At 47.4% G+C, this 24482-nt stretch overlaps 1 protein-coding gene across 1 annotated transcript in view; it reads left to right on the forward strand.

Moving 5' to 3' along the window:
• The first annotated feature begins 1355 nt into the window (after nucleotides 1-1355).
• The window catches only part of FCHSD2 (FCH and double SH3 domains 2), a 142509-nt gene continuing 119382 nt past the window's right edge, over nucleotides 1356-24482 (forward strand). The window contains exons 1-2 of the mRNA XM_056858281.1: nucleotides 1356-1433; nucleotides 9015-9112. Of these exons, the coding sequence (XP_056714259.1) occupies nucleotides 1413-1433; nucleotides 9015-9112 (119 nt within the window). The 5' untranslated portion in view covers nucleotides 1356-1412. The remainder of the gene's footprint in view (nucleotides 1434-9014; nucleotides 9113-24482) is intronic.

Consider the following 24482-nt stretch of genomic DNA (forward strand, 5'->3'; position numbering starts at 1 on the left):
CTTCCCCTCCCGCTCTCAGACGTTGCGCCATTCACGCGTGTCAAAAAATCAGCCGTTACGGGAGGAGGGGGGGGTTGGGAGGAAAAGAGGGAGGGGGCGTGGCCGCCGAAGCGCGCGCCTCATTGTCCGTTAAGGGGGCCGCCTCCCCTTTGGCTCTCAAGCCCCGCCCCTTTTCCTCCTCATCCTATCCGTTTCTTCCTCACTCGACGCCCCCCCCCCTCCTCCCACCAACTGATTTTCCTCATGAGAGCTTCGAGTCGCTGTCGGCTGCTCGCGCTTGTTTTGTGTGTGTGGGGTGAAATACGCTCCCTGAAGTGAAAGTAGAAGGGGGAGGAGCCGCGCTCCACCCGCCACACTCGACGTTGGCCTCGCGCACGTTTCCCCCCCTCCCTTATTTGCGCGCGCACCTCTTCTCCTTCAGAAAGTAACCCACAAGCCTGAGGCGAAGGGGAAACGAAACAGCAAGCCACGCCCCCTTTCCCCGGTTGGCCGCGCCTCCCTTCCCCTGCCTCGCGCACGTTTGCTCTCTCCCAACCGCGCGCGCGCGCCTTTTTCCCTTCAGAAAAGAAACCCGCAAGCCTGAGGCGAAGGGGGAACGAAACAGCAAGCCACGCCCCCTTTCCCCCCATTGGCCGCGCCTCCCTTCCCCTGTCTCCCGCTCGCGCGCGCTCCCGCTCTCTAGTCAGAGGGTCGACAAGCCGCACTCCCCAACACCCCTATTATCTTGGCCACGCCTCCTCCGCCTCTTTTCAGCCGCGCGCCCCTTCCTTCAGTCAGGACGACAAGCCACGCCCCCCTCTCTGATTATCTAAGGGTTGCCAGGTCCCTCTTCACCGCCGGCGGGAGGTCCTTGTGGCGGAGCCTGAGGAGGGGGGGGGGGTTGGGGAGGGGAGGGACTTCAACGCCACAGAGTCCAGTTGCCAAAGCGGCCATTTTCTCCAGGGGGACTGATCTCTATCGCCTGGAGATCGGTTGTAACGGCGGGAGATCTCCAGCCACCACCTGGAGATTGGCAACCCAAGATCATCCTGGCCGCCCTGGCGTTTCCCCCCCCCTCACCCGCGCGTGCCCCCTTCCCTCCAATCAGAACGACAGGCCCGCGCCACCTGATTCCCTCGGCCACGCCTTCCCCGCTTATATTTTCCCCTCCCCTCGCGTCTGAGGGACAAGGGCAGGCCCCGCCCCCTCCTCGCCTCCCTCGCTCGCGCACCCCCTCCCCCTGCGCAGCCACCGACGGAGCGGCGCCTCGGGCCCCGCCCCCGCCCGCCCTTGGCCCCGCCCCCCTCGCCGCAGAGACCGGCCTGGCGTCGCCTCTCTCGCCCTCCGCGCCGCCGCCTCCCGTTATCGCCGCCGCCGCCGTTTGGGGCGGGGGAGGGATTGATGTGGAGGCCGAGAGCGGCAGCGCCGCCGCCATGCAGCCCCCGCCGAGGAAGGTGAGGCGGCGACCGCGGGTGAGGGGTGGGGGGTGAGGCAGTGGCCAGAGTGGGGGGGGAGGGGCTCCGCCTAGAGGTGATGGGGAAGACTGAGAAACCTCCCCCCCCCCATTGGGTGCTGGGTGCTTATGGAGGTGAAAGCCTGGCTATAAGGAATGTGGGGGGGATGTGTGGGGCAGACAGGCATCCTATAGGGCTGGTGGTGGGTTTGGGGGGCGGTGCAGGAGGGGTATGCATCAGGCATCCTATAGGGCTGGTGGTGGGCTTGGGGGGTGGTGCAGGAGGGGTATGCATCAGGCATCCTATAGGGCTGGTGGTGAGTTGGGGGGGGTGCAGGAGGGGTATGCATCAGGCATCCTATAGGGCTGGTGGTGGGTTGGGGGGGGTGCAGGAGGGGTATGCATCAGGCATCCTGTAGGGCTGGTGGTGAGTTGGGGGGGGTGCAGGAGGGGTATGCATCAGGCATCCTATAGGGCTGGTGGTGGGTTTGGGGGGCGGCGCAGGAGGGGTATGCATCAGGCATCCTATAGGGCTGGTGGTGAGTTGGGGGGTGGTGCAGGAGGGGTATGCATCAGGCATCCTATAGGGCTGGTGGTGGGCTTGGGGGGCGGTGCAGGAGGGGTATGCATCAGGCATCCTATAGGGCTGGTGGTGGGTTTGGGGGGCGGCGCAGGAGGGGTATGCATCAGGCATCCTATAGGGCTGGTGGTGAGTTGGGGGGGGTGCAGGAGGGGTATGCATCAGGCATCCTATAGGGCTGGTGGTGGGTTTGGGGGGCGGCGCAGGAGGGGTATGCATCAGGCATCCTATAGGGCTGGTGGTGGGTTGGGGGGCGGTGCAGGAGGGGTATGCATCAGGCATCCTATAGGGCTGGTGGTGGGTTTGGGGGGCGGCGCAGGAGGGGTATGCATCAGGCATCCTTGGATGTATTGAGGTGGGTCCTTCCTCCTCTCCAGCCCCTTGCAATGGAGGCATAGGGTTGTGGGGGGCGGCGGTTTGCTAAGCATCCAGTGTGGGGCAGGACTGCCAAGGTGGCACAGGGGCATGGGGCTGCCCTGGGAGGCTTTGTCATGGGGAGGTGGCGTCGGCAGAGGCTGCCAGGTGCGCTGCAGAGGGCTGGGGGGGGGAGGGGATGTCGGAAAGGACGCTGACCGCAGCGGTGCGATAAGACCGGGGAAATAGTGCCATAGGTTTGTGGGGTGGGGGTGCAGGTTGGGGGACGGGTGTGAGCCTCGTGGGCTGTGGGGCAGGAGGGTTGCGGAGGTGGTGTCGGTAGAAAAAGGCAGGCATATGGCGGGGAAGAATCTGAGGATGGAGGCTTTGCAGAGTGGGAGGGGGACCCCCCCCCTTGAGTGGGTGGAGGAGCTGAGGGCAGGTAAGTGCGCTGGATGGTGGGGGGGGCAGGTGGGAGGGGTGACAAGCATGGTTTGCAGGTGGATTTTTGGAAGGCAACGTTGGGGATTGTAGCGTAGGAACGCATGTGTGAATACACCTGAAGCTGCGTTATACTGAATCAGACTCTTGGTCCGTCAAGGTCAGAGTTGTCTCCTCAGGCTGGCAGCGGCTCTCCAGGGTCTCACGCAGAGGTCTTCGCATCACCTACTTGCCTAGTCCCTTTAACTGAAGGTGCCAGGGGTTGTACCTGGGACCTTCTGCATGCCAAGCAGATGCTCTACCTCTCAACTACAGCCCCTTCTTGCTTTCTACTGAATCTGACCCTTGATCCATCAAGGTCAGTCTTGTCTGCTCAGACTGGCAGCTGCTCTCCAGGGTCTCAGCTGAAGGTCTTTCATATCACCTACTACACAGTCTTTTTAGCTGGAGGTTGAGCGTGCAGGGATTGAACCTGCGATCTTCAATGTGCAAAGCAGAGGCAGCATGGTGTGGTGGTTAAGAGCGATGGTTTGGAGCGGTGGACTCTGATCCGGAGAACCGGGTTTGATTCCCCACTCCTTCACATTAGCGGCGGATGCTAATCTGATGAACCGGGTTCGATTCCCCACTCCTCCACTTGAAGCCAGCTGGGTGACCTTGGGCTAGTCACAGTTCTCTCAGCTCCACCTACCCCACAGGATGTCTGCTGTGGGGAGGGGAAGGTGATTGTAAGCTGGTTTGATTCTCCCTTAAGTGGTAGAAAAAGTCGGCATATAAAAACAAGAGCCCCCAGGGAACATGGAAGGGGGCTGCACTGATGGGAGCAGATCTTGCTGCCTACAGGTGTGTTGCAGTAAATGAGGGCGGAGGTACCCTGCACTGTGTAGGCTGCAGAAAAGTATACAAAAAAATCTTGCCTGCAAAGGCTGGGCTGAAGCAGGAGTCAGGACTACTTGGGAGGAAGAGTTCAGGGGTAAAAAACCACAGCGGATGCAGTTTCTGCTTCCTGACAGCTGGCTGCAGAGATGCAGATGAGAGTGTTAGCTAGAAAGGTGGCAGAGAGGTGTGACAGGTACGCTTGGTGGTTTGAGAGTGGGTGGTTAAGGGGAGGCAGTGGTCAGATGGCATAGAGTTCAGAGTGCTGCACTAGGCACCCTAAATTCCCATCTAAGTGTATTTAATTTGGCTTGGACTGGAGTCCAAGGGGCTGGGGAGGGCCTGTGGCTCAATGGCAGAGCATTTGCTTGGCATGCAGAAGGTCCCAGGTTCAATCCCCAGCATCTCCAGTTAGGGACTAGGCAGGTAGGTGATGTGAAAGACCTGCCTGGGACCCTTGGGAGCCGCTCCTGGTCTGAGTAGACAATACTGACTTTGATGGACCACGGGTCTGATTCAGTATAAGATATGTTCATGTGCTGCCAGAGGCAGACCTGTCCTACTTGGGGCACTCAGCAGGTGTCAGAAGGATGAGATTGGCCGTTGCAGAGAACAGGAACTATCCTGTCTTAAATAGGGATGATCCGTGCTGCAGAGTTGTAAGCCCCGTGGAAGGGACCTCTGGGGGTTTAAGAAAACTTCCTCACTGTGCGCGTGTGCTTTGCAGTCTCTGGGATGGGCACCAGGGGTTGCCTTAGGGTACAATTCGAGCAATTGGGGCAAGAAATGTTGTGTGGTGGCTCGGTGCAGGGGGTGTGCACCGGCAGTTCTGTGGCAAAGCTTTGCATGTAGAAGGCCTAAGGAGTTTTTTTTGCCCCAATATGCATCACTTTGCTTACATTGAATCTCATTTGCCATTTTAATGCCCACTCCTCCAGTTTGTGGAGATCCTTTCGGAGCTTTTCACAGTCCGATTTTGTTTTAACCGCCCTAAATAATTTGGTGTCATCTGCAAACTTGGCCTCCTCGCTGTTCACCCCCAACTCCAGGTCATTGATGAACAGGCTGAAAAGCACCGGTCCCAACACAGATCCTTGAAAGACCCCACTGCTCAACAATGGATGGATGTGTATAGATTGCAGTGAAGTCTGATGACGGGGTATGTATGAGCTTTCAAGAGTTAAAGCTCTCTTCGTCAGATATGAGTAGGAATGGGGATGCAGAGAGAGATCTCCCTCCTTCTGACTGGGATATAAAGACTCAGATATCCATTCCTACTTGCACCTGACGAAGGGAGCTTTGACTCTCGAAAGCTTATACCCCTAAAATCTTGTCTTTAACTGCTACTGGACTTGAATATGGCTGTTCTACTGTGGACCAGCACGGCTCTTGTGGTATCAGGCGTCTTCAGTTGATTTTGAGCAACCTAAAGTGTTGGCTGATTGCAGGAAGAAGAGTTGTTTTTATATGCCGACTTTCTCTACCACTTAAGGGAGAATCAAAGCGGCTTACAATCATCTTCCCCTCCCCACAACAGACACCCTGTGTGGTAGGTGAGGCTGAGACAGGTCTCCCAGCAGGCTTCTTGTATAGGAGTGGGGAAACCAACCCGATTCACCAGAATAGCGTCTGCCGCTCATGTGGAGGAGTGGGGAATCAAACCCGGTTCTCCAGATTAGAGTCCTCCGCTCCAAACCACCGCTCTTAACCACTACACCCAGCAGGCTTACTGGTATCGGAATATGATTTCTTAAAATATTTCCGCCCTGATCTTTGTTACCCTTGGTCCTCCAGGTGGCTTACAACTTATTTAAAACCGTATCTGTACAAGACAAGCCAGTTAGAAAATCCCATTAGAGACGTGCAGGAAGGTAAATTGTAAGAACAGCAGAAAATTCATCAACGTGCCATGAACTGCACACTCAAAAAGAACAGATTGCCACCTGACACCTAAAGGCTGGCAAAGCAGGTGCTTGGTACATAGATGGGGGAGTGGGTGAAACGCCTCTGTGGAAGATCTCAAAAAAAAAAAATAGGGATGTGAGTTCTTTTCTTTTGTGGTTAGGGCAGCATCACTTAGGGTTTGACACTACTGGGGGGCTGTCATTTTGGGGGAGTTTGGTTGGTGGGGGTGTGTAATTTGTTAGTGTACTGTTTATAGGAGTTCAGTAGGTGGCTGGGACATGGGTGGGAGAGCTAAGAACAAAGAGGTTTTTGTCTGTTTGCCATTGGTGGTGCAAAAAGGGGGAGAACGTGCAGTCATGTTTGATGCACAGGGTTTGGGATGATGGGGAACGCTAGAACTGGGCTTATAGGGCTCTGTGGTCATGAGGGCGTCCTCTCTGGGCTTCCAGAGACTTTTTGTTTTTTGTTTTTAAATTGTATGTGTTTCAAAAGGGAGCTTAGATGCAGGTGAAACATATTGGGATTGGATTGTGTAGACAAAGGACTGTCACTCTCTGAGCTCCCTGGTGGACCAAGATAGCTGGCTACATTTGGGGGAGGGGGAGAAGGATCCTCCTCTCTGCCTTTTCATGTCTGTTTTGAGGGTGCGCTTTCGCAAGGGCAGTCTTTTATCGAAACCATTTTTTATTAAAAAGCCTATCTGGTTTGCACGCTGTGGTTTGATCTTGCATGCACAGTCTGCCTTTCAGTTTTGCATGGGGATGTTATCTTTGTTCCATAGGTTTAGCCCTATGCCTGCTGGATTTGTTTGCACTTTCTGTTTGTGGTAGAAAAAAAACACACTGTGTTGTTTTTCTGTTTAAAAGTGTTCAGGGTTGTTTGCTCAGTGGGTTTTTCCATCTCCTCATAGTGCTCAGATTGGGGTCTTGTTACTGGGGGGAAATATTCCAGGTTGAGGTTAGTGGGAGGTGGAGGGTACTGTTCCCATTGGATGAGAGCGGATTGTTTTTGTTTCCTTTGAGGGAAAGGAGAGATCCGGTCCGCTGTGGGGTTTTTTTCCACGTTTCTGTCTTTGATTCTCCTTCTGATAGCAGAGGCTGTTATTCTTCTCCAAACAAGCAACATGATGCTCAGTTATAGTCTCCTTTATAACTAAGCATTTACCCTTGGCCTTATTGTTTTGGGGTGACAAAGTCCCCTCACCTCCTGCCGTGCTGCTAAACAGCTTGAAGAATCTTATCTCAAGAGCAGTATAACAGTCAGACACAAATACACGTTTGATTACTGTATTCAGAAAATGAGACTTAATGGTGGAACTGTTAAGAATGGGCATTTGTCATTGGGTGGACTATCGATCTAGGAGATTACGTCTAAACACTGGATGTTTTGTGCTGGATTGATTAAAAGATTTTGGGTTGCATCTATTGCCCCATTAAACATGAATAACGGAACATTTGGAAGTCCTCTGCCTCCCTCCCCCTTTGGTATTTGACTCCACCCTGCTTGAAACAAGGGCACAAACATCTTTTGTTGCATGCGGGTTTGTCCACGGAGGGTTTGGAGGGAAGAGAACGTGTCAGTAATTTTAACAGTGGGATTGAGCTCTACGGTTTAAATGTTTAAAAATGTAGGCAGTTCAGTGGCGTGGGTGTGAGGATTTGATAGAGCAGCTTTCAGCTGGAATAGATGCAAACAGAACTTTTGGTAGTTCACAGTATTTGCATTTTGGAAAATGGTTTTGAGCAATTATTTGGACCAGGTTTCTGAACCCTGGAATAACTGAAGTGCTTCCATTTCTTCTTGTTTTGCCTGGTCAGCTTCAAGTGACATATGTGACATGGCATTGTAGCGACATCCCAGCGGTTTTCAAAACTTGTGTTTCAGTACTGGGAGTCAGCATGGTGTAGGGGTTAGGAGCGGTGGAGTCTGATCTGGAGATCCGGGTTTGATTTCCCACTCCTCCGCATGAGCGGCGGAGGCTAATCTGATGAAGTGGGTTGGTTTCCCCACTCCACATGAAGCCAGCTGGGTGACCTTGGTCTAGTCACAGCTCTCTTGGCCTCACCTACTTCACAGGGTGTCTGTTGTGGGGAGGGAAGGTGATTGTAAGTCGGTTTGAGTCTCCCTTAAGTGGTAGAGAAAGTCAGCATATAAAAACCAACTCTTCTATTTGGCTGTTTAACGATTTAAGACTTTTTCTTGTGATACTATTCAGAATGAAAGTATTTTGGGGGGTGGGTTATGCTGATATAGAGTGGTCCAAGTGATGTAAGTGACTGGGCATTTTGGCAAGGCCAGACCATAAAGATTACCAGTAATATTTGCAAGAAACTTTACAAAATAGAATCAGGTGGGGAGCTGTGTTGCTCTGCAGTAGAAGAGCAGTATCTAGCGAAGGGAGCCTTTACTCTCGAAAGCTGATACCCTGGAAATCTTGTTGGTCTTTAAGGTTGCTACTGGACTCGAACCTTGCTCCACAAAATAGAAGATACTGTGAAATAAGGTGTCTGCTTACTTTGGCTTGGCCTTACAGTTGACTATTAAAATTGGGCTTGCTACCAATCGTAAGCCTTCCGTGTGGGTTTAGGGAGAGGAAGTGTGTGCACGTGCGTCTTCTGCTGCACTGGCCTTTGGAACAGGCCAAAGCACCCCTGCCTGCTTCAGAGCTGAATTGATGCAAGGCTCTTCCTTCCTCCATCTTCTGTGTGCTCTAGCTAGAGGATTTGGGCGAGTGCGTTTGCCACACCATGGTGGTTTGGAGGAGGCAGAAGAAGCAAGACGGACACGTACTTCCACTTGTTCCAAAGTTCAGTGTGACAGGGAACGGCATTTGCTGTGTGTTGAGCTTTGGTCTGCCTTCTGGAACGCACACCTTAAATATGACCTCACCTGAGTTTTCCGTAATTTGTAGGAATCTTGGGGAAGGGGTCTGTGTGCTGCTGGGAGATTTGCCTTGCGGGAGCACTGGGGACACTCACCGTGGTGTGAAGGTTTGTGGCAAAAGTCGGCATATAAAAACCAACTCTTCTTTTGTAGTCTTTATAGCACACGAGAGCAGCATTGCCCTTCCCTGGATGCCCCAGGCTAGTCCTGTGATAGAAGCTAAGCGGGGTCGGCCCTGGTTAGTCCTTGGACGGGAGACAGCCATGGAAGTCCAGGGCTGCTACACAGAAGAACGCAATATGGCAGACCACCACGGTTCATCTCTTGCTTCGAAAACCCGATGAGGGGTCACCCTCAATCGGTTGCGTCTTGATGGCGCTTTCCACCACAAGAACTGCAATGTTTAGATTTAAAAAAAAAATCCGGTGCATTTTTTAGGAAGTTGATGCTTGTGGTAAATTATAAAATGCCACTTAAATCGGACTAGTTTTAAAAGGATAGAATTACAGCTTCCAACATGTGCCTTTCTTCTCCCCTGCCCAGGTGAAAATTACTCAAGAGCTGAAACTCATTCAGACGGAGCAGATGACAAAACTTCAAGCCAAACATCAGGCAGAATGTGACTTACTTGAAGATATGAGGTAAGCTGTAGCCCCCTCACTCCCAGATTCCTGTAAGAGCTCCTTTTTGGAAGAACATTTGGGTTGCAAAACTCCGGGAACTGACGATGGAATTTCCTCTTGGACTTCCTGCTCTTAGAGTCTTAAAGCCTCGACACAGCTGGAAAGCAGAGCTGGAACTAACACAATGCATACTTCTTCCATTTGAAGGGGCGGCGGCGGCAGCAGGGGTTACAAATTTGTGTCATGAATTCCACACACATGTGCGTATGTGGCTGTACGTTTATTGTTTGCCGGCTGCACCTGAAGATGTGTGTGGAACCGGTAACTCTCCCACGTGACATTAAATACGTATATTTAAGTCGGCAGAGATAAAACTGCATTTAAATAGGAAAGCTTCAGAAAATGCCCTTGGTGTTGAGATCAATACAGAATGCCTGCTTCCCCGTCCGCCACGGCATTATCTGGCTTTTGGTGCAGTCATTTCTTGTCTCCAGCATTTATGCATTTACGGTCAGAGCATCCACCGGGACTGATATGTGCCTAAGAGGCATGTGGAGATATCATCAATAGCTCTGTTTAGAGACTGTTGATTTCTAGGACTGGCATTTGCAAAATATTTAAATGCTATCAAGTAATCTGTTGTTGCCCTGGGGAGGGGCTGTAGCTCATTGGTAAAGCATCTGCTTGGCATGCAGAAGGTCCCAGGTTCAATCCACGGCATCTCCGGTTAAAGGGACCAGGCCAGTAGGGGATGTGAAAGACCTCTGCCTGGGACCCTGGAGAGCCAGGGTGTTCATGTGTGCCCTTCACTTCCCAGTGCTATGTGTGGGTGTTTTGTTTTGTTTGCTAATTGAAAATTCAGTATGTTTATCTAGCCTTTTACATCAGTACATAGAAGTGCCGGTTCAAAGATGGAAGATCATGAGAGATTAGAAGGTGCAAGACCTAATAAAGTGTTGATGTCAATACATTGCTGTCAATAAAGGTAGTTGCACTTTAAAAGAAATCTGCATATTCTGTCCTGAGGTAAAAGACATCCGATTAATTAAATGCATTCTTGCATAAGAGGGATCACAGCATCTTTCATGCAGAATTGGTGGCTCAGCATTGTTTGTACAGTAAAAGTTAGTTAATGAGAGGCAGGCTGGTATGTATGGTTCTCCCCCCAATAGATAAGGACTGTTTTTATTATATCTGCTTCTAGTTGCAAGTTCAGGATCTAGTTACAAGTTCAGGCTGAGAGCCAACGTGGTGTAGTGGTTAAGAGCATTGGTTTGGAGTGGTGGACTCTAATCTGGAGAACCAGGTTTGATTCCCCACTCTTCCACATGAGCGGCGGAGGCTAATCTGGAGAACCAGGTTGGTTTCCCCGCTCCTCCACATGAGCGGCGGAGGCTAATCTGGAGAACCAGGTTGGTTTCCCCGTTCCTCCACATGAGTGGCGGGCTCTAATCTGGACATCCGGGTTTGATTCCTCACTCATCTTCTGAGCAGTGGACTCTAGTCTGGAGAACTGGGTTGGTTTCCCCGCTCCTCTGCACAAAGCCAGCTGGGTGACCTTGGGCTAGTCACAGCTCTCTTAGAGCTCTCTCAGCCTCACCTATCTCACAGGTTGTCTGTTGTGGGGAGGGGAAGAGAAGGTGATTGTAAACCAGTTTGATTCTTCTTTAAGTGGTAGAGAAAGTTGGCATAATAAAAAACAACTCTTCTTCTTTGAAAACTTGTTTTGTGTGTGCAGTACTGAAAAGTTGACAGAGCCGTTTGTATGATATGCCACGCAAAAAAACAACAACAAAAAAGCATCAAAGTTTTAAGATGTGAAAACAAACTGGCTTGTTGCCTTGTTCTGTAGTAGACCTTTGAAAGTGTAGCTTAAGTGTAGTTTACTGACTGGCGCATGAAAAATGCGTTATCAGACGTATATAGCAGCTGCGTTGCCACTACTTGTAAAATGTATCTGTCCTGTTTTTAGTGTTGGCTTCTGTAAACTCCTGCCATGACAAAATAGCTTGTTAAAAATCTTAATTCTATAAAGCAAGGAGCAAACAAGAAGAATACTGTCAGAATGAAGTTCTTGCATGTTTTTAGATGTATCTGTATGTTAGTGCTTTATAACAAGGGTTAAGCTTGCAAGATGCTTCAGTGGTTTGGCTTTGGGGAATTAAAGCATCCTCTCCTGTGTGGCACAATGTACCCTGTGTGCCTGCAGGGGGACATTTTAATCTTCTGTTGCTGTTCATATATTTTCACCAGGCATAGAATGCAAAGGGAAATGGCTGGATTAATATTCATCAAGAAGTTTAACACTGTGCCTCAGCCAGATCTTAAAAGGGACCTATCATTTCTTACTCACTACAGGTGCTAATATCTTGCATTTCCCACCCCATACAGACGTTAATTGCTTCAGTTGTCCCTCTCTGGCTTCGTATTGTGACTTCCTATTATATCTGCTCATTTCACTTTATTGGGCATAGATTTTACATCTAACGGTTGGAAGGGTCCCAGGTTTGCTGCGTGAACTGATTACTCTTCATCCTGTTTTGAACCATCCTCTCTTCATAACATGCCCCTCCCCCACTTTTATTTATTTTGTTATTTATACTCCTTTTTTTCCTGCTGAGACTGAAGGCAGATGACATAGTGTAAGTCAAGCATTCAACAGAATGGGGACATTCAAGGAACAACGCAATAAGGTTTGGGCTACAGAAATCTCAAAACATACAGACATCTTAAACAGAGGTGAAACAAGGCAGGAGCTTTTAAACGTGGTATATTAAGTGCTGTAGAAATTACCTAGTCTGGAGCACGCTTACAGCCCATTCCTGAGCCGAAAGGACAAAAGTGCTTAGGAGGCCAGAAAGGGGCTGGGCTGGCATCTGAGCCCCCTGCGCCAGTGCCCGTGCCACTTATGCCACCCAGGGTGGCACAGTGCCAGCGGTGTGTGTGTGTGTGCACACCATCCTCCTGGCACTGCTGTGGCAGCGCTGCCCAGGGATGCTGGCACAGCCTTGCACCAGCGTCCAGATGGTGCACCTGTGTGCGCTGTCCTCCCGGGGGTGTTCCAGGGGTGTTTCCGGACCATTCCAGGGGAGGAGCCGTGTTTAGGCAGTCTCCTAAGCCCTTTTGGCCCAGGAAAGCCCCCTTTGCCCTTACTTGCACTTATGCCACCTTTTGAGGTGGCGTAGCCCCGTGGAACCCTATGGAGCGGTTTCACGGGGCTTCCAAGTAAGGGCAAGGTTTCGGCTTCATGGGGGGGGGGGAACCTCCTTTGGAGGAAGCGTGGCTGCACTGCCTCCAGCCACCGGCGCAGCCCTGCCCCTCAAGAATGGGCTGCCACAGTGATAGGCAGCAGTACAGTAGTGTAGGCCACAGTCCCTGGCCCTTTACCAATGCAACTTCCTGACCATTTCATTACAGTACACCATTCCCCCTTTTTTTGTGTGGCATCAAGTCACAGCTGACTTATGGCGACTCCATAGGGTTTTCATGGCAAGAGACGTTTGGAGGTGGTTTGCCATTGCCGGCCTCTGCATCACAACCCTGGTGTTCCTTGTAGGTCGCCCATCCAAATACTAACCGGGGATCACCCTCTCTAGCTTCTGAGATCTGACAAGATCAGGCTAGCCTGAGGCTATCCAAGTCAGGGCTCAATCCTGTTTGCACCCTCTTGAACAATTCCATTTTGTATAGTTTGTGAAAAGCCGTTCCATAAGGTGGGGGCTACCCCAGAGAATACATAAGTATGGGTCTATGTATCAGATGAAGTGAGCTCTGACTTAGAAAAATTTGTGCTGAAATGATTTTTTATTGAAAGATACCCCTGGACTCCTATTTTATTCTGTTACAGACTGCCATGGTCCCCCATCTGGAATCGCTGTTAAGAAGAGTTGGCTTTATTCCCCGCTTTTCTCTGCCATAGGGAGTCTCAGCGCAGTTTGCAATCACCTTCCCCTCCCCACAGCAGGCACATTGTGAGGAAGGTGGGGCTGAGAGAGTTCGGAGAGAACTGTGATTGACCCAAGGTCACGCAACAGGCTTCATGTGGAGGAGTGAGGAATTGAACCTGGATCTCCAGAGTAGAGTCCACTGCTCTTAACCACTGCACCAGTTTACTAGTCAAAAGTTAGGCAGCCAAATGGTGTCCCTGCTCAAGGCAGATGCCACCTTTTTGAGTAGAATCAGAGCCCAGGAGAAATGGTACCCTCCAGCCCTGGCTCCCTTGCATGATGAATTACAGTAGAGAGACATTTAAACAATGAATCCCCCATGTGCGTTCACTGAACTTAAAAAAAATATTAGTGTTAATTAAGCGTCAACACCTTCTCTTCCTCATTACTCTTAACCTGTTAAATATTAGCTGGGAAACCTGTTGTCTGCCAGCATCCATTTTTAGGTTTTGGCTTACTCTGTGACTGTTGAAAGATTGGTAAATGCCAAGAACAGGAGAGCGAAGGAGATTTCAGTCCCGCGTCAGGTGGTGCTGATAACCTGCTCCAGCTGTGATTGCGGTCTGATCAGGAGATCTTCCAGCTATTTTAAAAAAGGGCTTTGTAATTTAGATGCCAGAGATGCACTGTTAATTATTAGGAATTCATTAGCACCTGCTCTTAAACCTAATTGGCCAATTAAATTCAGCATTGGAGATACAAGCCAGTGGAGTTTGGAGCACTCCTAGAGAAGTAGATATCTTTGGGAAATTTTCTGCGGATGGTTTTTGTTTGCGCCGTGCCTTGTGAAACGCAGTGGAAAATAAACTGGAACCTGCAGGGCGCTGACTCTGCCCCCTGATTAGGCAGCATATCTTCCACTGCAGGCTTTCTTTGCAATTTCGTTTGCAATTATTTTCTTTGCAGGTGTTCATCGTTTCTTGGGAACTGTATTAGGAATTTCCCCCTCTGCTGTTTAACACACAACCTGTGCTTTCCCGTTCTGTTGTCTGTGAGTTTTGTCAGTATGTGGTTCTGCTTTTTTGCAGAGCACTGTGCATCTGGGCACTATCTGTTTGACCCAGGATGTGTTGGAGCTGATTGGCAGACTGTTTTTTCTGAGTTTTGTATAGTATTTTACATGTGGAAATAGACATAGCTTTGATGCAACCTGGGTAATTACTGCCTCCTGACACCAATCTGTGTCTGCTTTCAAGGACTTTATTCAGTGCCTTCCTGTTTGTGTGATATCTGGGTGTGTCTGGACTGAGCTCGCCATTCTATTTTAAAAGCAAGTTTATAGTCCTCATGATAGAAGAGACAAATTTGAAAATGTGGCCGTAATGGAACTGAAGTAGCACTTTGAGTGTTTGGATTTCTTAGGCCGACTCTATGGAAAGGATTGATTCATGCTGTTCACCTTAGATCAGCAATGCAGGTGAATACTGGTCATGCCACCTGGAGGCAGATATATACATTAGCTCTTTGGTATTATTTTACCAGAGCTCAGAATATTGCCAAAATGTATGTTCATATAAATATCCTGAAGTGAGAATAGGAAAGTATTTGTAATCTTAAACTATGAGCTAAAGTTGCTGCATGAGCTATGAACCTGTTCTTTAGCAAATATGTTCTTAAGGTATGTACACATGATAGAACAATAATTGAACTTCTCTTTATTACTAAATTTTCCATGGAGAAGATGGGGTTTCTCTAGAACAGCAGTTCCCAAACTGTGCTCCATGGAGCACTTGGTGCTTCTCGAAACATCTCCTAGTGCTCTGTGAAGAGAGTGGAAAGAAAAATACTACTGTCATACGGTTTAGTATATAGGTGCTAGATGAAAATTAGTGCTCCATGACGAATTTCTCTCCTGAAAAGTGCTCCATGACTTAAAAAGTTTGGGAATCTTCTTTAGGGGGGCACAGACTTTTCTCTGACAGCTCTTGTGATAGCAGAAGATTTAAGCCAGCTGCTTTGTGCAAATCTGGATAGGCAGGGCATATATGGCGTCTTGAATCGCCATTCCCTGTGCGGTTAGGAATTTGCAATAAGTAACCATTGAACATTGTTGAGTAGCGTACTTCCATTAAATGTGTTTCTTAGTGGTCCAGTTTGGAGGCCTGAATGCTGTAATTTTTGGTCTTGGCCTGCTCCTTTTTTGGCCATATAAAATAATGATTTTTTTGCTTGTGCAGATATTGACAGTAACCTGATGCTAGATGATAATGAGTTTAGAGATGGTGATGCATGTTCATTGTGGGATGGAAGGTCGCTAATCTCAGATGTGTCGTCAAAAGTGAAAGTATTTCCTATACTCTAAACAGCTTACAAAATGTTACACATTTTTGAAAGCATAACTGAGAATTTTCAGAACCTGATTAAAACTTATATAGAAACATTAAGAGGGTTAAAACCTGTGACTTAAACTGAGGAATGTTTCAGCAGGGTTGGTCTGCGGGAGAAGAGCCAGATTCCAGTCCAGTAGCGCCTTAGAGATCAGCAAGATTTTTGGGGTATAGCTTTCAAGAGTCAAAGCTCCCTTCGTCAGGTGCAAGTAGGAATGGAGACCCTTATCTGACAAAGGGAGCTTTGACTCTTGAAAGCTTATACCCAAAATATATTTTTGGTTTTTAAGGTGCTCCTGGGCTGAAGTCTAGCTTGCTGTTATTCTGTGGAATTAGATGGTTTTCTAGAATCAGATGAGCTAGATTTGAGTTCAGTAGCACTTTGGAGATCAACAAGATTTTTGGGGTGTACACATTCGAGAGTCAAAACTTCCTAGAGCCCTACATGGTTTGGGACTGGGGTCTTCTCCCAGGTGTATCTGCCTGGGAATTAGGACAGTCAGGAGCGCCTCTCCCTGTGATCTTATCAATTAAAGAAGCTCATTTGGTGGGTATTCAAGAGAAGGCCTCTTCAGTGGCAGCCCTATGATTATGGAACAACCTCCCCTGGGAGGTACACCTGGCCCCCTTTCTTTCAACCTTAAGGAGGCAGATGAAGATTTGGTTAAATTTAACTGTGAGCCTGAGCAGGGATTTAAAATTTTTGTTTTTAATATATTTTGTTTGATGTGTTTTATCTGTGTTTGCAAGCTGCCTTGAGCTCCGCAAGGAAGAAAGGTAGCTGATAAATATTTAAAATAAATAAATAAAAAGTACCTGGAAAATCTTGTTGGTCTCTAAGGGTGCTGCTGTACTCGAATCTAGCTCTTAAACGGAGACACACGTTCCACTCACCAAGGAAAAATGCTTCGACACAGCCATGCCTCAGTAAGAAGCATATTCTGTAAAATGTGGGCTGGTCTGGAAAAATAACAGCAGTATAAATGTTGTGAGCTCCATGCATGGTGGGAAGGGAGAAGACAAAGTTCTCCATGGTAGATCTCAGACTGGGACGAGGGAGCTGGGTGTGTAGGTGTTTTTTATATGAAAGCATACCTTGGAGATATTGAGGATTCGGTTCCAGACTGCTGCAATAAAGCAAATATCACAATAAAGCAAGTCACGATTTTTTTTTGTTTTGCAATGCTTATAAAAGTTGCATTTACACTATACTGTAGTCCATTAAGTGTGCAAGAGCATTATGTCTAAAAACAATGCACTGTAATATTGAAAAAGTTTGAAATATTGCGAGAATTACCAAAATGCAACATAGAGACGGAGTACATGCTGTTGGAAAAATGGCACCAAAAGACTTGCTCAAAAATGCAAAATCTCTGAAGTGCAATAAAATGAGGTATGCCTATATATACCTTTGTCTAGTGTAGTGTTTCTGGCTTCTGAAAAAGCTTGAGGAATGTAGAATAATCAGCAACACGTTGTGGGCCTATGAAGAAGAAGAGTTGGTTTTTATACCCCACTTTTCTCTACCTTTAAAGAATCTCAAAGCAACTTACAATCACCTTCCCTTCCTCTCTCCACAACAAGCACCTTGTGAGGTAGGTGGTGCTGAGAGAGTTCGAAGAGAGCTGTGACTGGCCCAAGGTCACCCAGCTGGCTTCATGTGGAGGAGTGGAGAATCAAATCCGGTTCTCCAGATTAGAGTCTGCTACACATGTGGAGGAGTGGGGGAATCAGACCTGGGTTGAATCGAAGGGGGCAGGCTGATTGAAATTTGGGCTGCTTCCCAGCCTAAAATCTTCCCTTCTCAGGATCTATAAATTTTAGGATTTTGAGCAGAGCTCAATTCCCCCCTCCCCCTTTCTGGTTTCATTTGACTCTTAACTCTGTTTCCTGCATTAAAATGACCATAATTAGTTCTCGTTAGGTACTTTTTGTGTGTGTGTGAGTTTGAGAGGAGGGTCATCATCTTTTAAAACTTTTTTCAAAGTATTATTTTTTCTATATACCAGGGGAACCCCCCAAGTAGTAGCTCCTGCAGAACTTGCTGGAGGGTGGCCCTTTATGCATGGGAGGTTTTGCCTTGGTTTTGCTGCTCTCTAGGTGCCCGTTTTCCCCATACAAATTCTTAAAACTCAAAAATAAGCCTCCACATAGAGTTTTGAGAATTCAGATGGTTAAAATGTGCACCTATAGAACGGCAAATCCAAGGCAAAACCTTCCATGCATAAATGGCCTCAGCTTCATCTTTAGAAAGGAGAAAACTAGGAGCTTATGAAGAATCATGGAATTGCGAGATAAATTATTTGGAAATTCTCTCTGCCCAGGATGCTTTAACAGCTGAGTGGTTGATCACTTTCCCTTTTCCTCCCCCCACCTTTCCCGTAATGGCCACTCACCTGTTCCTGACCTTCTGTTTCTTCTAGAGCATTCTCAGTCTACGTCAAGTTTATCCTGGTTCTCCACCACCCCTTTTCTGGTTAATTGACAGTCATATTTTTCTGAATATCTGAGGGATCCCCGGAGTATTTATGGATCCTGACCTGTTCATGGCCTGGTTTTACTGATTTCACAATCGGCACGACTGAGCTGCCCGCTTTAGTGTTAGAGATGGCGGCGATAATGAAGTAACAATGAGCCTGTTCTGAACGGCTAAATTAAAAACCTATTAGCTGCAACTACGCAGCTAAGAATGTGAAGATAGCATTGCTGGATCAGATTATTGCAAATATGAGCTAACATTCTGTTTCCATTATGTGTCTGGGGAAGAGTCCGTGTATGAAACTGACCGCCTTCTTCTGTCTCCAGCAAATGGCAGCTGTAGGTATACAGCGTTTGAACATGGAGATAGCTGTGATAGCTAAGCTTAAGCAAATGATAAGACGTTTCCTGCATGAAATTCTGTGGTGTAGTGGTTGAGTGCGGGGGACTCTGGTCTGGAGAACCGGGTTTGATTCCCCACTCCTCCACATGAGTGGCAGACTCTCATCTGGTGAACTGGGTTGGTTTCCCCACTCCTACGCATGAAACCAGCTGGGTGACCTTGGGCTAGTCACAGTTCTCTCTGAACTCTCTCGCCCTCACCTACCTCACAAGGTGTCTGCTGTGGGGAAGGGAAGGCGATTTTAAGACGCTTTGCGACTCCTTAAAGGTAGAGAAGAGAGCAGGGTATAAAAAACAACTCTTCTTCTTCTAATCCTTTTTTTAATAAAATGAAATTATCTTAATGTAAAACATTTAAAGACACTATCTGGAATGTTTTCCTGAAGAGCTGCCAGCTTTGGCATGCCTTGAGGAAGGGTCTTCAACATGGAACAATAGCACACTTTCCTCCCCAGCTGGGACTCAAAAGCAGCTTAGAACATCGTTCTGCCCTGCATTCTCTCACGGCAATAACCCTGTGAGGTGAGGTAGGCTGAGAGTATGTGAAGAGCTGGAGGTCACCTAGCAAGCTTCCATGGTAGAAGTGGGGGTTTGAACCTGGGTCTCCCAGGATCTTAGTCCAACAAATGAGGTCCACTGTTTTGTTATGATTGTGTCTGGGACAGGGAATCCAGCTCCCGGCTCCTGATGGTGCTCAACTTATTCCAACTTCCACTGTCAAGAGTTTGGGAGTGTGGCTCAGTGGTAGAGTATCTGCTTGGCATGCAGAAGGTCCCAGGTTCAATCCCTGGCATCTCCAGTTAGGGACTAGGCAAATAGGTGATGTGAAAGACATCTGCCTGAGACCCTGGAGAGCCGCTGCCAGTCTGAGTAGACAATACTGACTTTGATGGGCCAAGGTACTGATTCAGTATAAGGCAGCTTCATGTATTCATGTACTCTGGATACCTTCCTTACTTTGCAGACCCAGGTCGCAAATACTGTTGGGACAGTGTTCTATCACCTTCACCGTGTCCGGCAACTGGCTCCCTGCCTGTCCTGCCCTGACCTAGCCACAGTGATCCATGCAATGGTCGCCTCCAGATTAGACTAATGTAACTGACTCTACGTAGGGCTATCCTTGAATCATTTCCTTGCCTGCACATAAAATTTTAGTGTATTCTGTGAATTCTTCACTGATAGTCCTGATACATCCAATGTCTTGATTCTCCTTTAAATTTCCAGAAGTTATAGGCCTGTGACAACTGAGGCCAGTGAATTCTCAGTTTGTATACTGTATTTGCTCGTGTGGAATTGTAAACATGGGTGCTACCTTATCTGGTGTAGGTAAGCTATGTCAACATAACCAACAGTGCCTTGCTTGCATTCTCTTTCCATTAAAAATGTGTGTTTATTTCAGGATCTTAAAATAATTGTGAAATCAGTGTGTAGCTATTTCAGAAACTTTCAAAGGAAAAGAACTTCTTTTAACTGTGTCATTAGTGTAATTCACATATGATTACTTCTATTAAATTTGTTCCTGCTGAAAATTCCTGAAGTAACCTTCTGGCATGAAAATCTGTTTAAAGCATGTTGCAATATGGCTGAATGTGTATGGTCTCCATAATTTTAGTCACTTCCATTTTGTATGCATCTGAAAATATATACTCCCAAGACCGTAAGAAAAGCCATACTGGATCAGACCAAGGTCCATCAAGTCCAGCAGTCTGTTCACACAGTGGCCAACCAGATGCCTCCAGGAAGCCCACAGACAAGACGACTGCAGTGGCGTTAACCTGCCTGTGTTCCATAGCACCTAATATAACAGGCATGCTCCTCTGATATTGGAGTCAATAGATATGCATCATGGTAAAGGTAGTCCCCTGTGCAAGCACTGCATCATTACTGACCCATGGGGTGATGTCACATCTCGACATTTCCTAGGCAGACTATGTTTATGGGGTGGTTTGCCATTGCCTTCCCCAGTCGTCTACACTTTACCCCCAGCAGCAAGCTAAGCTGGTACTCATTTTACCGACTTTGGAAGGATGGAAGGCTGAGTCAACCTTGAGCCAGCTGAAACCTACTTCTGTCGGGATCAAAATCAGGTCATGAGCAGAACTTTTGACTGCAGTACTGCCGCTTACCACTCTGCGCCAAGGGGCTCGGTATGCATCATGACTAGTATTCATTTTGACTAGTAGCCATGGATAGCCCTATCCTCCATAAGAAAGGCCCTGCTGGATCAGGCCAAGGCCCATCAGGTCCAGCAGCCTGTTCACACAGTGGCCAACCAGGTGCCTCTAGGATGCCCACAAACAAGACAACATGTCCACTCCTCTCTTAAAGCCTTCCAAGTTGGCAGCCAACACCACATCCTGGGGCAGGGAGTTCCACAATTTAACTAAGACAACAGGCTTCCAGTGTTGAATAAGTTCTAGATCTTTGTCTGCCATTGATGTTAAGATGGTTATTGCATATTGAAACATTCTGTTCCGTATGATGTCATTTGATGACGTGTTTAATACTATTAAAATTTATATGGTTATTATGGTGGTATTTTTATTTGTGAGCCCTTTTGAGCAGGTCTCTGGAGAGGCAGCATATAAATCCCCTAAACAAATATAACCTTTCACTGTGGTTGAAGCTCTTACTCTGGAACAATTACGTAGCTGTGCTTCTATAATACCGAAACTTTAACTTGTCTGTAGCTGTTTCCCGAAATTTCCCCCAAACCGTTCTGTGGCAATCAGCCAAAGGAAGAAGCTTCCAGCACAAAATACAATTTTATGTTTGGGTTAAAATAATTGTAGCATAGAGCTGGTATGTGGTTTATGTGGGTGTTAGGATCTTCTTAATGGTGGGATAGCCCAATTGTGGGTGAATAAGATTTTTGAAATAGAATTTTCAGTTATAGGACAGACTACATTTAGTCAGAAAACTGAAAATCTTGATCTAGGATATGGGTGGCCTTCTTTTCCTCTAAGGTTAGCTGGATCAAACTGTAAAGTTGGAAATGATGGATTTGGAATTCTGTTGTGGCCCCCCCTTCCATCTTTCCTATCTAGCGAAGGGAGTTTTGACTCTCAAAAGTTCATTCCCCCAAAATCTTGTTGGTCTCTAAGGTGCTGCTGGGCTGCAATCTAGTAGTTTCTACTACAGACCAACACGGCGACCCTCTGTAACCATCTTTCCTAACCCCCCCCCCATCTAGGCTAATTACTCTTCCATCTTGCTGCAATAAGTGCAGGCCACATGCCCAGCAGAAATTCAACAGGTATAGCTTTCCCAAGCAATTGCTGCATAAATTCTAACTCGTCTTTAAGGAACGTAAGTGTAAGCTATGTGTGTGTGTTAAGTGCCGTCAGGTCGCTTCCAACTCATGGCGACCCTATGAATGAAAGTCCTACAAAATGTCCTATCTTTGACAGCCTTGCTCAGATCTTTCGAATTGAAGGCTGTGGCTTCCTTTATTGAGTCAATCCATATAGTGAAACTATACCAGAGTGCTAAAAGACCAAGGCAAACTGTGGGTAGGTGGCTCCTGTTTTGTAAAGAAGCTTTGTGTGTGCGAATCTATACCATGCTTGACCACCTCTGCTTCTCACTTTCCTTGAAAACCCCTTGCTGGGGTCTCCGTAAGTCGGCTGTGACTTGACTGCTCTTTAAACTCTTTAAACACACACAGCACATTCTCTTCTTACATGATTGTCACTTAATGTACAGTTTCCATGTATTGTGAAACATGGTTTAATTTGCCACTTATTTCATTGTTCAGCTAAAGATTTTTGATCCTGAAACAGCTAGATTTGAGTCCAGTAGTGCCTTAGAGAACATCAAGATTTTTGGGGTATGAGCTTTAGAAAGTCAAAGCTCACTTCGGGAGATCTGTTCTGGTATCGGACGAAGGGGGCTTTGACTCTTGATAGTTTATAACCCAGAAATCTTGTTGGTCTCTTAGGTACTACTGGACTCGAAACTAGTTGTTCTACTACAGACTAACATGGCTACCCTCTGAAACTATGATCTTAGAGTATTAGTTTTGTGCCTGAGCTAAATGAATTGTGGGAAAATATTTCTCAGATTTCTTTTGATGAAGAAGTTGTTAAACTTTCAGTATCCTAGAAAGGAAATGTCTCGCATCAGATTTCTTGTTCTTAAAGTGTTGCCCAAAAATGTTGATGAAAGTTGTTTGCAGCCATACTGGTCTGAAACAAATCCGTGCCTCCCCCGGTAGCTTAGGTGCCAGTCAGCAGTTATTAATAAAGTCAACAAATCACGTTTTGGTGCTTGGGTGTGTATTTTAAGTGAAGCACTGAATACAGCTGTTTTATTTGACAGTGATATACCAGGTTTGCCTCTCGAACCGGGAACCCCAGTGAAAGCACACAAGCAGAAACATAGTTATATCACCTTGCTGGAAGAATGCGTATACCTGTTAACGTTTATGGGCGAAATAAAATTTCACAGTCTGGGCTTGAATTTATAGCACTGTAGGGACCCAGGGGGATATAAGTTGGTAAAACTGGTGTTAGGGTTAGGGAGCGGGGGAGGGGCTGTGGCTCAGTACTAGAGCATCTGCTTTGCATGTATGCTGTTGCGGAAACCCTCCTGCAAATGTTTTTTTTTTAAATAAGCACAACCCCCATTCTTATTATAGCTGTTGTGCCTACATTTGTTCTTGCTCACCTTTTTTGACTATGTGAGGAGGAGCAGAGTATTCTTTGATATTCTTTGACTCTAGAAAATAAAGTATTCTTTAGGTATATTACACTTTCTGGCTGTATCTGTAACTCGCTCAGATATTGTTAGGATTTTACCTTGCCCCGTTTCAAGAGAGTAGCGACTGAAATTTCCATTTCGACCCCACCGTTGCAAGAAAAGCTTTAGAGTTTTTTTTCTGAGAGCAGTTACATAGCTCCTTTGTTGGCTGCATCAGGTTCTGTCCTGTGTTTGGATAAGATTGCACCTAAGCACGTTGTGGAAACCTTCAAAGCCGACAGGCTATTTTGCATGTGTTGCATGATCCATAGAGTAAACTTGGTCACGCAAGCAGGGGAAAGCGGAAGCACGTAGAGGAATAAATGGTTGGGGAGACTGGCCAGAAAACTAACTGAAGAGAGTATCTGCTGGCTGAATTGCGCTAATATGCGTTGCTGGGTTAAACTTTTCTCTGTTTAAAATCATTGGCAATTAAATATTAAAAAGACGAAATATATTAAAAGGGCATGCAAGAGAGCCAGCGTGGTATAGTGTTTAGAGCAGGGGCGTCAAACTCAATTGTCACGAGGGCCGGATATGACGTAAATGTCACTTGGTCGGGCCGGGCCACGCCTCACCAGATTGGGGGGGGGGGAGAAGAGGCTGCCTCGGCTGGCTCACAGGCCGGATAAGAGTTCTGAAGGGGGCGGATCCGGATGTAGGCCTTATGTTTGACACCCCGGATTTAGTGTTGGACCAGGAACCGGAAGACCCAGCTTCGAATCCCCACTCTGCCGTGGAAGCTCACTGGGTGGCCTTGCGCCTGTCATAGGCTTTCAGCCTAACCTGCCTCGCAGGGTTGTTGTGAGGATAAAATGGAGGAGAGGGGGACGATGTAAGCCACTTTGGATCCCCACTGGGGAGAAATGTGGGGTATATGTGAAATCAATGAACAAATGATAAATATATTTGCATTGCCAAAGGTAGGAGATGAGGAATTTTGCGGTTTCTAGAAGCATTCAACTCTAAAAGGTTTTTAGCCACTGCCGAAAAACCACCCGCGGGCCAAATTCTGTGGCCTTATATGACAACTCTATGCGCCATTTGTAATTCTGATTTTGATAGGGTGGTTTTAATTTATTGTTTAATGTGATTTTATAGTTCTATTGTATTTTGATAGTTTATGTGAGCCGCTCTGAGCCTGGCCTGCTGGAGTAGAGGGGGTTATAAGAATGAAAAATAAATAAAAGCACCTAGTCTGTCTGCTGACAATAAGAACAGGCAGGAAACCTTTTGGAAACAGATAATTTTCATAGGTTCCTTTCCTGGAGGCACTTTAACAAGGCGAGCTTCAGTCTCTGCCGCTCGTTCATTCTATGCCACAATTATTCTTGCATGAATGCCAGTGTGCCTCTCCCCCTCTTTTAAAAAGAAACCAGCTGAACCCAGTGGTTACCTTGTCTTATCCCAGTTGCTGTGCTGCTGTGCTGATTGGCCGCCAGCCGCTCGGGCTTTCCTCCACCATGCCAGCGCAGCCTGTCATCCAAACCCCTC

This window comes from Euleptes europaea, chromosome 12 (assembly GCF_029931775.1).
Source record: "Euleptes europaea isolate rEulEur1 chromosome 12, rEulEur1.hap1, whole genome shotgun sequence".
NCBI classification, from domain to species: Eukaryota; Metazoa; Chordata; class Lepidosauria; order Squamata; family Sphaerodactylidae; genus Euleptes; species Euleptes europaea.